Source organism: Bombina bombina, chromosome 2, assembly GCF_027579735.1.
Source record: "Bombina bombina isolate aBomBom1 chromosome 2, aBomBom1.pri, whole genome shotgun sequence".
In the NCBI taxonomy this organism is placed as follows: domain Eukaryota; kingdom Metazoa; phylum Chordata; class Amphibia; order Anura; family Bombinatoridae; genus Bombina; species Bombina bombina.
Genome location: NC_069500.1, coordinates 1,261,166,762 through 1,261,181,929, shown reverse-complemented (window position 1 = coordinate 1,261,181,929; position 15,168 = coordinate 1,261,166,762). Strand labels below are relative to the sequence as shown.

Below are 15,168 nucleotides of genomic sequence, written 5' to 3'. Positions count from 1 at the left end.
GCTCTAAACTCCATACAGTATGGAGGGAATTATAGTTCTAGTGCAAACATGGAGACTACACATCCAATTATGCTGCTGGTTATAGGGGCTCATATCAGCCTGCACTAAGTCAGCCACACTGCATCACAGCTAATCTGCTCCATGTGTGTTTCTGGCAATCTAGGGGTGAATTTACTATTGCATATGCTCTTGGAATCGTACATTTCAAATTTGTCCAGCTCAGGTCTAAGTAATTATATAGAATGTGTTGTGCTTCACCAAGTGGTTATTTATAGCTTAGTTCTTTATTTTGTAACTTCTTTTCTGTTTAAAGGTACATGAAACCTTCATGATTCAAATACAGCATACAATTTTAAGCAACTTTCAAATTGACTTTTATTATCTAATGTGCTTAGTTCTCATTGTATCCTTGATAGGTAGGCTTAGGAGCTGGAAGATTACTTGATTTGTGGCTGCACATATATGCTGCATGCCTCTTGTTATTAGTTCACTAGATGTGATCAGCTAGCTCCAAATAATGCATTGCTACTCCCTCAACAAAGGACGCCAAGAGAATGAAGCACATTTTATAATAGAAGTAAATAAGAAAGTTGTTTAAAAATGTATATTCTATCTGAATCATAAAAGAAAAAAAAATGGGTTTCATATCCCTTTAAGCTTATCTATCCCTTGTGTTTCCCAGCCTCTTCTTTTTAATACCCTTTTAAGTCATGCATCCACTCACTCTAACTGCAGCACTTTTGTGTTATTTAAACCTACAAGTCGATTGGAAGATCCCTTACAGTGCCAGCACTCCTGTAGGGATAATAGAGCCAATTTATACTACTTGATAAGCTATTCAGGGTTCTTGTCAACTTTGCACTGGAGATTCACACATCATCAGAACAAACATTCATTTGACGAAAAGATGAGAAAACTGTTAATTAATATCTGATGTTTTTAAACTATACTGCAAATAGACAAATGACAATACAATAAAATAAACACTTACTTATTAGACATGAAATATCAACAGGATTACATATTGTAAAGTATATACATATAGGGCGAGATTACATATGCGGCGCAGGCTTCAGCATAACTGCTGAAACCAGTATCGCCAGTTATTTCCCCTCTCACATCGGGGAATCACATAAACCTCGCCGGCAGTTCATAAAGTGCAGTAAGTCGGATAAACTAGCAATTTCCAGAAATGTGCATAAATACAAATCTCTTAGTTGCCAGTGACTTACTGCACGTAAGAAACTGCCAGCGCCTAAGAAAATATTTTTTTTTAAATCTCCTGTAAAAGTCTAACCTGCCTCCCAAAAATAAACCAGACTCGTAAAAACCCCTATATCTGCAATCCCCCCACATCGCAACTAATAATAAAATTATTAACCCCTAAACCGACAAGGCGACAACCCCCCACAACGCAATATGCCTAATTAAACTATTAACCCCTAATCTGCCATTCAACCACATCCCGATCTCTCTAATAAATCTATTAACCCCTAAACCGTCATAAAATAATAAACCAAATTATCAAAAATAATTTTTTTATCCCTATGAAAATAAAAAAGCCCCCCAAATAAAAGCACCCCCTAATCTAAAATAAACTACCAATAGCCCTTAAAAAGGCCTTTTGTAGGTCATTGCTCTAAGTTTTTGCATTAAAAAAATACTAAGTTCCCCCTCTAACAGTAAAACCCCCCACCCACCAAAATAAAAACCCTAACACTAAAAAATCCTAAACTTCCCATTCTCCCCTAAAGGGGCATTTGTATGGGCAATGCCCTTAAAAGGGCATTCAGCTCTTTTACTGCCCTTAAAAGGGCATTCAGCTCTTTTACAAGTGCCTATTAAATCCCTAATGGAAAAAATATAAAAATAAAAAATCCTTAAGTCCGGCGGAGAAGGTCCTCTTCCAGGCAGCGGTGAAGTCTTCTTGGAACTGGCGACATCTTCCATCTTCATCCAGGACCAAACCGGCGTGGAACGGAGATGACCACAGAACTGAAGATGGGTGATTGCGGAACTGAAGACCGGTGACCGCGGATCCATGGAGCGTGGAGGATCCTCTTCGTACGATCACTGAATATTGAATGCACATTTACGCACATTTATGGCGTCACTTGCATTTCTATTGGCTGATTTGAATCTTCAAATTCAAATCAACCAATAGGATGAGAACTACTGAAATCCTATTGGCTGTTCAAATCAGCCAATAGGATTTCAGTAGCTCTCATCCTATTGGCTGATTTGAATTTGAAGATTCAAATCAGCCAATAGGAATGCCAGTAACGCCATATTAAACCGCGTAACTTGCATTCAATATTCAGTTTATGGCAGTGATCGTACGGAGAGGATCCTCCACGCTCCATGGCTCCGAGGTCGCAGGTCTTCAGTTCTGTGGTCATCTCTGCTCTGCGCCGGCTTGGTCCTGGATGAAGATGGAAGATGTCGCCGATTCCAAGAAGACTTCACTGCCGTCTGGAAGAGGACCATCTCCGCCAGACTTCAGGAACGGTGAGTACCTATTAGGGATTTAATTGGCACTTGTAAAAGAGCTGAATGCCATTTCAAGGGCATTAAAAGTGCTGAATGCCCTTATAAGGGCAATGCCCATACAAATGCTCCTATAGGGGCAATGGGTAGTTTAGATTTTTTAGTGTTAGTTTTTTTTTTATTTTGGGGGGGTTTGGTGGGTGCGGGGTTTTACTGTTAAAGGGGGGACATAGTATTTTTTTTTATGCAAAAGTGCTGTTTAACTTAGAGCAATGCCCTACAAAAAGCCCTTGGTAGTTAATATTAGATTAGGGGGTATTTTTATTTTGGGGGACTTTTTTATTTTTATAGGGATTAGGTTTAATTTTTTTTTAATTTATGATAATTTGGTTTATTATTTTCTGTAATGTTAGACTTTTTTATTTTTTGTAATTTTATATTATTTTAATTTATTCTTAGTTTTTTTTTTAAGTACTGTTAGGATTTTTTATTTTAATTGTATTTAGTATTTTATTATTTTATGTAATTTGGGGTTAATTTAGGGGTGTTAGGTTAGGGGGCTTAGTAATTAAATTAGGTTTATTGCGATGTGGGGGTTTAGTGGTTTAGGGGTTAATAAATTAATTAAGTTTATTGCAATGTGGGTGAATGGCAGATTAGGGGTTAATAGTTTAATTAAGTTAATTGTGATGTGGGTGAATGGCGGATTAGGGGTTATACATTTATTAGGTTTATTGCGATGTGGGTGAATGGTGAATTAGGGGTTAATAGTTTAATTAAGTTAATTGTGATGTGGGTGAATGGCGGATTAGGGGTTAATACATTTATTAGGTTTATTGCGATGTGGGTGAATGGTGAATTAGGGGTTAATACATTATGTTAATTGCGATGTGGGTGAATGGCGAATTAGGGGTTAATACATTTATTAGGTTTATTGCGATATGGGTTGACAAATTAGGGGTTAATATACTTTATTAGTTATTGTGGTGGGGGTTGACAGGTAGATAGATATTGCGCATGCGTTATGTGTTAGTTAATATTTTCAGCCAGTTACGGGAGTTACGGTGCTCATATACTCAGCGCAAGGCTTGCTGCGTCTGCCTATGTGTGGCGAGGGGAAAATGGAGTAAAATTTCTCCATTTTTGCCTCGTAAGTCCTACGGTGAATATGTGATATCGATTTGCGGCACGGTTCTATGTTAGCTTATGGGAGTAAAAATTGCGGGTGATCGGTGAAATATACGCTCCACATTTATACACGGCACCGTATATGTTATACCAACAACGCGTAAAAACCTGTGTTGCTGGCTTTTGCGGGCGACGCCGCATATGTAATCTTGCCCATAGTGTTCAATATGTATGATAGTTGATACTGCAGATTTTTCTTTCATAATTCAGCTAGAGAATGCAATTTTAAGCAACTTTCTAATTCTAAAACACTCCTATTGGTGGCTAATTAACTCCTACATTTAGCCACCAATCAGCAGGCGCTACCCAGGTTCTGAACCAAAAATGGCCCGGCTCCTAAGCTTTTATTCTTAGTTTTCAAATAAAGATACCAAGAAAAATTTATAATAGGAGTACATGAGACCGTTGCTTAAAATTGCATGCTCTATCTGGATCATGAAAGAAAAAAAATGGTTTTCATATCCCTTTCAAAATAGGTAATATATTAAAGTGTTCACAATTCTTACAATTGCATACACAGAGAGGCTAGATTTATGATGTTACTTTCCATAATCTATTTTACAGTATTATTAAAGGGACAGTAAATTAAACATTTTACTTTTCATCATATGTTTATGCATAATTTTGAAACTTCCCAATGCACTTTCATTGTTTATTTTGTCTGCTTTTCCTTTAATTTAATTCAATTGAATGCAGAAGCCCTGGCACTCTTATGTGCTGCAAAATGATTGGTTGATATGTGCTGGAGCTGATTTATAATCTGTCCTTAATTGGCCACATCAAATGAAGTAAGATAAAGCACATTCCAGAGCAATTGGAAGTTGTGTGTCTTGTGAGTTCAAAACAATCCACATTTTCTAACAAAATGGCAGGTTTTAAATGCTTTTACAGCGTTTATTTAGTCCAGATTTATCAAAGGATCCGGCTCCAGGTTCGTCATCAGGCCGCTTCTTCTTAACCCACTCCGCCACCTGTTATGTGGTGTATCTCAATTCTCCCGGACTTTTATGACCGGGGAGATTGACAGCACCTGCTCGCGCGGCGTTGCACACTAGTCGTAGTGTGCAATGATAAAATATATAATGACGCAATGCCAGCCCTTTGTATGCAGATCTGCTTTAATGTTCAAGTATTTTGATATTAGCATCAAATAGCAGTAAAGTGTTGCTATGTAAAATAGTGTTTCTTTGCACAAAATTTATTTTTTAAATTATAGACCCCTAAATGCAATATTTCCATCAAATAACCTTTACTTTGAGGCCCATATTTTTTGAGGTTTCTCTAATGTGGGGTTAGATTTATTTTTTTTGTACAAGTTTTTGCAAATAAAGAGCAGGTGACATTTATGTTCATGAGTTAGATAGAGCATACAATTTTAAACAACTTTTTAGTTTAGTTCTATTATAACATTTGCTCCATTTTCTTGGTTTGTTGAAGAAGCAGTAATGCACTATTGGGAGCTATCTGAATACATTGGGTGAGCCAATGACAAGGGGCATATATGCGCAACCATCAATTTACCAGCTAGCATCAAGTAGTGCATTGCTGATCCTGAGTCTACCTAGGTATGCTATTCAACATGTGATACCAAGAGAACAAATGAAATTACATAGAAATAATTTGGTAATTTGTTTAAAATTGCAAGCTCTATTTGAATCATGAACATTTTAATTTTACTGTCCCTTTAAGTTAAGAAAAAGTGGAAAAAATACATAATGAAAATATATTGCATCTCAAACTCCCTTTAAGACTGAGAAATAGTGCAGAAGGTGCTGTTAATATCCAAAATGCAGAGAGCTGTTCGTTTTGTAGAGAGGCTAAATCATTTTTCTTATCTATTTGCCAATGTTCTGTGATGCAACAAAAGACTGAAACTATGAACTATTTCTCTCCAGTGCCTCACTAATTTTGGAAGAAAGATTTACTGTTTCATAATATAAGCATACTCTCTGAGGATCTCTTTTTGATTCCCTCCCCTACTATTCCACCAAGTCACATACTGATGAAAGAAATTCTGAACTAAATCTCTGCAGGCTCTATCGAAACCATTCTGCTCATCAATTCTGTCCTCTGAGGATAAGATCACTTACAATTCAGCGCAAAGAGCAAAAACGTCAAACCTAAGCTGCTATATTTCGGTGTAGTGGTAGAAACCAACGTATTTCCTGATTGCAAGTTTTCTTCAGGCCAACATAATTTACTCACTAACTGTTCTTTTTTTTAAATTCATTAAAAAGGAAATTAATATAAATGAAGTGAGCCAGTAATATTTTATTAAAAAAAAAAAAAAGGCTTAAGATTTAATTGTACACATATAATATTCTTTCCGAAGGGCTAAGAGTATATACCACACTCATTATCTCTAACATAATTTCCCATCGTAATTTTGAAGAAGTAAAATATATTAATTTCATGTATTTCTTAAATACTATACTAAAGGCATTCACCTAGATTACGAGTTTTGCGTTAGAGGCTGTGCGGTCCTAACGAGCAGTTTATGCTCACCGCTCACTTACCTGCAGCACTGGTATTACAAGTTTTTACAAACCAGACAAGAAGTGAGCATTGAGCAAAATTTTGCTCATTACCGCACTCCAATACCAGCGCTGCTTACGTTAGCCGTGAGCTGGTGTAACGTGCTCGTGCACGATTTCCCCATAGGAATCAACGGGGAGAGCCGACTGAAAAAAAGTCTAACACCTGCAACAAAGCAGCGTAAAACTCCCTAACGCAGCCCCATTGATTCCTATGGGGAAATAAAATGTATGTTTACACCTAACACCCTAACATGAACCCCGAGTCTAAACACCCCTAATCTTACACTTATTAACCCTTAATCTGCCGCCCCCGACATCGCCGACACCTACATTATATTATTAACCCCTAATCTGCCGTCCGGACACCGCTGCCACCTACATTATACTTATGAACCCCTAGTCTGCTGCCCCCTACATCGCTGACACCTACATACTAATTATTAACCCCTAATCTGCCGCCCCAATGTCGTCGCAACCTACCTACACTTATTAACCCCTAATCTGCTGCCCCCAACGTCGCCACCACTATAATAAACATATTAACCCCTAAACCGCCACACTCCTGCATCGCAGACATTAGTTAAATATTATTAACCCCTAATCTGCCGTCCCTAACATCACCGCCACCTACCTACATTTATTAACCCATAATCTGCGCCCCCAACGTCGCCGCCACTATTCTAAATTTATTAACCCCTAAATCTAAGTCTAACCCGGTCCCTAACCCTAACCCCCACTAACTTAAATATAATTGAAATAAATCTAAATAAAATTACTATAATTAACTAAATTATTCCCATTTAAAACTAAATACTTACCTATAAAATAAACCCTAAGATAGCTACAATATAACTAATAGTTACATTATAGCTATCTTAGGTTTTATTTTTATTTTACAGGCAAGTTTGTATTTATTTTAACTAGGTAGAATAGTTATTAAATAGTTATTAACTATTTAATAAAGTACCTAGCTAAAATAAAGACAAATTTACCTGTAAAATAAAACCTAACCTAAATTACACTAACACCTAACACTACACTATAATTAATTCCCTAAATTAAATACAATTAAATAAAATTAGCTAAAGTACAAAAAAAAAACCCCCCACTAAATTACAGAAAATAATAAACAAATTACAAGATTTTTAAACTAATTACACCTAATCTAACCCCCCTAACAAAATAATAAAGCCCCCCCCAAAATAAAAAAGCCCTACCCTACACTAAATTACAAATTGCTTTTGCGGGGCATTGCCCCAAAATAATCACCTCTTTTACCTGTAAAAAAAAATCGGAAAAAAAAAAATTCCCCCCCCCAACATTAAAACCCACCACCCACACAACCAACCCTACTCTAAAACCCACCCAATACCCCCTTAAAAAACCTAACACTAACCCTTTAAAGATCACCTTACCGGGAGAAGTCTTCATCCAACCGGGCCGAAGTCCTCAACGAAGCCGGGAGAAGTCTTCATCCAAGCCGGGCGAAGTGGTCCTCCAGACGGGCAGAAATCTTCATCCAGACGGCATCTTCTATATTCATCCATCCGGCGCGGAGCGGGTCCATCTTCAAGACATCTGGCGCGTATCATCCTCTTCCAACGAAGCCTTCTTACTAAATGACGGTTCCTTTAAGTGACGTCATCCAAGATGGCGTCCCTTCAATTCCGATTGGCTGATAGAATTCTATCAGCCAATCGGAATTAAGGTAGAGAAGTTCAATCCTATTGGCTGATCCAATCAGCCAATAAGATTGAGCTGATATTCTATTGGCTGTTCCAATCAGCCAATAGAATGCCAGCTCAATCCTATAAATTTTTTCTACCTTAATTCCGATTGGCTGATAAAATTCTATGAGTTAATCGGAATTGAAGGGACACCATCTTGGATGACGTAACTTAAAGGAACCGTCATTTAGTAAGAAGACTTTGTTGGAAGAGGATGCTCTGCGCCGGATGTCTTGAAGATGGACCCGCTCTGCGCCGGATGGATGAAGATAGAAGATGCCGTCTGGATGAAGACCTGACCGTCTGGAGAACCACTTCGCTCAGCTTGGATGAAGACTTCTCCAAGCTTCGTTGAGGACTTTGGCCCGGTTGGATGAAGGCTTCTCCCGGTAAGGTGATCTTCAAGGGGTTAGTGTTAGTTTTTTTTAAGGGAGTATTGGGTGGGTTTTAGAGTAGGGTTGGTTGTGTGGGTAGTGGGTTTTAATGTTGGGGGGATTTATAAAAAAATTTACAGGTAAAAGAGCTGATTACTTTGGGGCAATGCCCCGCAAAAGGCCCTTTTAAGGGCTATTTGTAATTTAGTGTAGGGTAGGACTTTTTTTATTTTGGGGGGCTTTTTATTTTGTTAGGGGGATTAGATTAGGTGTAATTAGTTTAAAAATCTTATAATTTGTTTATTATTTTTTGTACTTTAGCTCATTTAATTTAATTGTATTTAATCGTATTTAATTTAGGGAATTAATTTAATTATAGTGTAGTGTTAGGTGTTAGTGTAATTTAGATTAGGTTTTATTTTACAGGTAAATTTGTCTTTATTTTAACTAGGTAGTTATTAAATAGTTAATAACTATTTAATAACTGTTCTACCTAGTTAAAATAAATACAAACTTGCCTGTAAAATAAAAATAAACCCTAAGCTAACTACAATTTAACTATTCGTTATATTGTAGCTAGTTTAGGGTTTATTTTATAGGTAAGTATTTAGTTTTAAATAGGAATAATTTAGTTAATGATAGTTATTTTTATTTAGATTTATTTAAATTATATTTAAGTTAGGGGGTGTTAGGGTTAGACTTAGATTTAGAGGTTAATAACTTTAATATAGTGGCGGCGACGTTGGGGGCGGGAGATTAGGGGTTAATAAATGTAGGTATGTGTCGGCGATGTTAGGGACGGCAGATTAGGGGTTAATAATATTTAACTAGTGTTTGCGATGCGGGAGTACGGCGGTTTAGGAGTTAATATATTTATTATAGTGGCAACGATGTCCGGTTCGGCAGATTAGGGGTTAAAAAATTTATTTTAGTGTTTGCTATGTGGGAGGGCCTCAGTTTAGGGGTTAATAGGTAGTTTATGGGTGTTAGTGTGCTTTTTAGCACTTTAGTTAAGAGTTTTATGCTACAGCGTTGTAGTGTAAAAATCTTAACCACTGACTTTAAAATGCGGTACCAGTCTTGACAGGAGAGGGTCTACCGCTCACTTTTTGGCAGACTCGTAAAACCGGCCAAATACCGGACAACGCTGCTTTTTAAGCCTAACGCACATCTTGTAATCTAGCCGATTGTGATTAGCTAGGTACTGTTACAGTCCTAGCAAAGTAATAATCAGCTTTACAAGAATAGTTTGTCGACAGTTTTTTCTTTACTAAAAAATCTACAGATATGCCAGAAAAAAATTATATGTATCTTAATGTACAGTTTAAAAATATAGTAACAAGCAAGGTTTTAAACACCTTAGGTACAATATGATTAATATGGAGCTAAAGGGGGGGGGGATATTTGTATTGGTCATAAGTTGTTCCTGCAGTGATATTTATATTTAGGAAGCACTGATAATCTGTTTCATCAAAATAGGGATGTTATTGGACTAGTAAGTGCTGGTTTTCCAGTAAAAAAGACAATTTTGGCCTTCTCCTTTAGTGCAGGCCCAGGGATCCGCCATGCTTAACCTCCTATTAGCGCGGCTGGGGTTCTGTGAAGAAGAGGAGCGGGTTACCGCAACTCTCCATTGCGCTAAAGGTAAGTATTTTAATTATTTAAAGGAAATGAATGAATACTGAAAAATTCATTGTTATTCATTAGTTTTCTTTAAATTTTGTGCTGCATTCGTTTAAATGTTTGTTTCATTAAAACAAGATGAATATCCGTGTTTTGTTAATGAATTTACATTCGTAATGAAACAAATGTGCACTTATTTTAAGAGTTTACATTACCTTTAGGTAGTCTAGTATAATAATTTGAGTTGTAGACAAGGTTTATTGGTAAAACATTTGCCATTTGGACACATGATTACAATACCAAATCTAGTATATGTTTTTTTAAGCAGTCTTTGGTTTACAGTAATCTACGTACAGCGTATAATTATAATAATCATATTCTCTATTTACATTAACTGTACATTTTATTAAAGTATTCAACTGTATTTGTAATGGTCCCTGTTGTTTAAGATATAAAAGCTTTTCCTGGCAGGGTGCTGTGATTAGGACTAAATCAACTTCTCCTGAATTCATTACACAGTCCAATAATCTAAGTGATGAATAAACCGAAAATTTGAATCAGAATAAAAAACACACAAACACACCTACATACAAATGATGTTTGAGTATTGGTGATTTAAAGGGACTTAAAACTCAAAATTTAAATGGATGTGAATTTTAGTTTTGAATTTTGTGTCCCTTTAAATATTTATGATATGCTGTATTGTTTTGTTACAACAGTTTACTATGTATATCTGTGACCCTTGTTTGGGTTTTGCCTCACACTAATAATACATTTGCAAGTAAGAAAAAAATGTAATATTCATTCATAAACATTTTTTGCTCTACCCTTTCATGCAGCCAATCGCTTGAAAACAGGAATTGTCAATGATAGATCAGAGAAGGGTAATTTAACTCCACCACCTTAGAGTGTGTACCACATGGCCTCTGAAGCTCTATCTGCAGCATAAATGGAACACCAAGTACTTGACATTTTGCTACAATAGTATATTTGGATGCATAGATTCAGCTTATTGTGGCGCATGTCTTTTAAACAACCTTCACTATAGATATTTTAAATATATTCCATCATTGTAAACCTTTTGTCAGAACACCAACAAACACTCTACACATAAGCAATCAATGCTGTAAACCTACATTTATTCTGGATCAATATAATTTCACACACACCATTCTTTCTAGTCTATAAATAGAATGCAAGAACTAATATCATAGCTAGCTTATTGAATTATGGAATATACCACTTTTGAATTGAAGACTTTATTCAATATGATCTAAAGCCTTCAAACTCACAGCTCTGAGGAGCTATTCCCAGTTTTTGCAATAAAGATTTTGGACAGAAGCTGCTGTTCTGATTTTTATGTGGGAATATTGAATGCCCCTAGGTTTTTATAAGGCTTCCATGTTTTATGTTGTCAACCAACATACAGATATCTAAATGTATTTGTGGAGTCATTTCTGCCATCCAACTATCATTAGAAGAAAAAAAGAAAATGTATGTATGGTTGTGACATCATGACTACACATAATTGTCTTTTCTGAAGGACAAAATTATGCTCCTTACATAAAATATTAATTGTCATGCGCAATGGGATGTTGTTTCCTTTCTATTATTTGTAAGCTTTCTGAAATTTAGTTTGTGCATAGTCTGTGGTAATTAAACATACTAAACATAGCACATGTTTTTAGGACAGTATCAAACTGTAAACTGTATTGCCTATTTTCACAAAGAGCTTTCTATCCAGTGGAAGAAACTACTGATTTTTAAAGGGACATTGTACTTTTTTTTTATTTTTTATGTTCCTGTGCACAATAAGGCCACATTTTCTTGTCATATTTGTCTTATTTGTGGAAAACTCAAACTCCCTCAGCCAATGAGCTTTAATACAGCAAAATAAATTGTGCACAAACACACACACACACACACACACACACATATATATATAATAACATATAAGAAAGGGAAGCTCTTTCTGTATAGCATAACATTTTTATGAGTACAGAGTTACTTTAAATTACATCAGTGAACACGGACAAATATTCAAAATGTGGCCGTATTTTAATTTTATTAAATACTATCATGGTTTCTTTCACTGGAGCTAAAATTCGTACCTTAAAGAATAAAGGACTATATGTGAAATTACGTTTAAAGCTGTCGTTAGACTTAGATAGAATAATGAATATAGAAGAAATATTTTTATTCAAATTTCTGATCTTGCTGGGAAATAAGACCCTTTGTAATTCTATATTCAGTGTTTTAAATTGTACTTTCTTTGCTTTTCCTAATTATAGTGTATCTGCAGCTAGATGCCCTGTATTAATTATTGACAGGGAACTATACGGATAGCTATTTTTTCATTTGCTTTAAGCAATAACTTTTACCTTTAATGATGTTGGAAATTCCAGTATTATCCTTCACAGGAAGCAATATTTTTTCAGGTGTTTATCATTTTTATATAATTTTGTAAGTCCTCATTCATTGAGGATAATTAAACTTGAAACTGAAAGACCTCTATTTATCCACAGGTCACTGCACACTTCTCCTGTGAACCTCAGCTGCGGTCTTGAGAATTATCTGTCTAACAGAGCTAGAAAAATGTGATTGTGGGACTATTTTTGCACACAGAGTTATTCTAATCAATGTATATAGAGTGACTCTGCTGCCTAAAATTTTTGAAAGAAGCTTCAAGTCAAGTTGCATCGGAAACACTGGAAAACCTTGAAACCATTTATATATACATTTTAAGAAATATACTCTACTAAAGTGTTAGTATTTACTTGCCTTATAACAATATGGATTTCACAAAGCAAGACTGTGGAATACCTAAGGAATTCATCGTATGGTTAAAGTTTGCAATCAAAAGGTATGCTGTATGTATAAATGGTTCTATTAACCCTTCCTTGCCTTTTTTTTCTGAATGCTTACATCCTTTGTGATTTCTGGACTGTATAATATTCTAATGGTTTATTAAATGTTATGTATTTTTCTCGCAACAATGGACTTAAGAGGAACAAACTTATAAAATGCAATGTTTTAAGGAACATTTTTATTTTCTTATTATAAAATAAACAAGTAAAAAAATATATATATTTATTATATAAAGATGATTATTTATTATAGCCATTTAAAGTACACTTTACTGAGCTTTAATTTTTAAGGCTTCTAATAAAAATTGTATAATGTGTGTAAAGCACTGCATGCCTGCACAATGCAAACAGGAACACCACTGAAATTCAAGCAACTTATTGTCTTGCTGAACTTACAGATTTAATGCATTCTAGCAATAGTGAGATAAACACATAGATTATTATATTTGTTTTTGTAACATACTCGGACGGCATAGAGCAAAGGTTCGCTACGCTTTTTTTTTTTTTTTTAATAGCCAAGAATGCCATAGGTTGCGTTGATGGGTATACACACACCTGAGTTGGGCTGCATCGTTGCCAGTCCACTGATTTAAAACATTTTTTTTTTTTAAATAATAAAAAAAAATACAGAAAAGGCATGTGTTTAGTTTTCAAGATGTGCAAATCAGCCATTTTAGTACAGATTTTTTTTAAAAATGCACTGACCTTTTCAGTTTTGAGTTGGTTTCTTTTATTGTGTTTAATAGATTTTTCTCCAGACATAACATAGAAAAAATACAATATAAATCATATTAGTATATAGGATGGGAAGACAAATTAGTGCTTGATACTTTCCAAACACTATTTCCTGTATCTCTATTTCTCTTAAGTGAGCAGACATGCCAACAATGTTTGGTAAGTCAAGTCTAAATGTCTACTTTTGATTAACTGTAATGAGTACTCTCTATAGCCAAATTTACTTTTTACTCTTATTGACAGAATGAAACTTTATTTTTACAAACCATGGAAGATTTCAGCACACATTTGTTCTGTGTTATGTTAGGAATAAAGTAATTTACTTTTTCACTGCAATACTGTACACATTCTTTACCTTACTGATATTGAGAATGTGACCGCTGGTGAAATGGTAGTTGAACAAATTTGTGTTTGAGGAAAATCGTATAAATTTAGGCCTTGTAGTATTTAATGTTTTGCACAAAATGAAACACCATTTTTCTTTAAAAAAAAAATGTCTGCATTTATTAGTGGAGTTCAAGTAACTATACTTAACTCAGGACAAAAATGTCTATTTGCATAAAAGCTATCAGAATTTAACTTTAAGAAAACTAAGTATTAATATTCACAAACAATATATTTCTATAAATATCTGGTGATATTTCAGATTTAGTATTAGTTGTATTATCCCTTTAAGAGATGTAACCGTTCTTGTAGGCAAGGTGCGTGGAAGCAAATGCGTGACTTAACATACTGTGAGAATAAGTAGAAAGATAAATCATCCAAAAGTTAATGAGAATTTGGAAGATGTTTGTGCACCGATATACCTTTTAATGCTGCTAACAGGATTTGATAAGTAGCTCTCAGAGGAGGTGATTAATCAATGTTACCTCTTAGTGTTGCAGCGTGGGTCATTGCACCCCTTCACTTGACATGAAATACACAGAAAGGCCACGTTATCCTATAAATGAATTTGTTGAATCATCAACACAGTATAACACATTTTTGCTCAGGTTATTTTTTTTTAAAAATCAAGAAAGAAAAAAAATCACAACTATGGTTTTATCTATGTATTTTACATTACTTTCTGTCTTAGATCAACATTTTGATATTTATTTTTCCTTTGATTTCACACACGGAAAGGCTGCCATAAGCCAATTTTTTATTTTATATGTCTGAACTGAGAATATCAAGTATTTAAGAAATATATTGCAAAATAAAAGAAAACAAAAACTTTTTATTGTTGAAAAAAATAAAATAATTTTGATGTACTTGCAAATGCTGTGCACATTTGATGAATAAAGTAATGATTTGTATTAAACTTTAAAGAATGTTGTCTATTTTACTAAAATTCTGCATGCGCTGTCAGAGAATGTTATATCATTTAGTTAGAGAAAATGTTGCACTCACTGGCAATTAATTGGTTAAAATCAAGTTATGTATCTGGACTTACAAAAATGTTTTTGGTAATAAGCACTTTAATTTAAGCTTTTCTTAAAAGGTTCAAAAATGCTGAATGTCTTCATAAGACTTTATGATCTGCTGTCAATGCAAAAATGAAGGCTAAAAGCAAATTAATTTCTTTGTGAAAAAGACAAAATTTAAGTCCCAAGATTTGAGAGGCTTAGCATTAAGTCATATGAGCTCTGAA

General features: G+C 34.8%; 1 protein-coding gene across 1 annotated transcript in view; it reads left to right on the top strand.

The window, feature by feature from the left end:
- PCDH7 (protocadherin 7) overlaps positions 1-14,848 on the top strand; it is a 37,985-nt gene extending 23,137 nt beyond the window's left edge. The window contains 1 exon segment of the mRNA XM_053704073.1: positions 12,462-14,848. Coding sequence (XP_053560048.1) covers positions 12,462-12,503 — 42 coding nt within the window. The 3' untranslated portion in view covers positions 12,504-14,848.
- Positions 14,849-15,168: the final 320 nt, after the last annotated feature.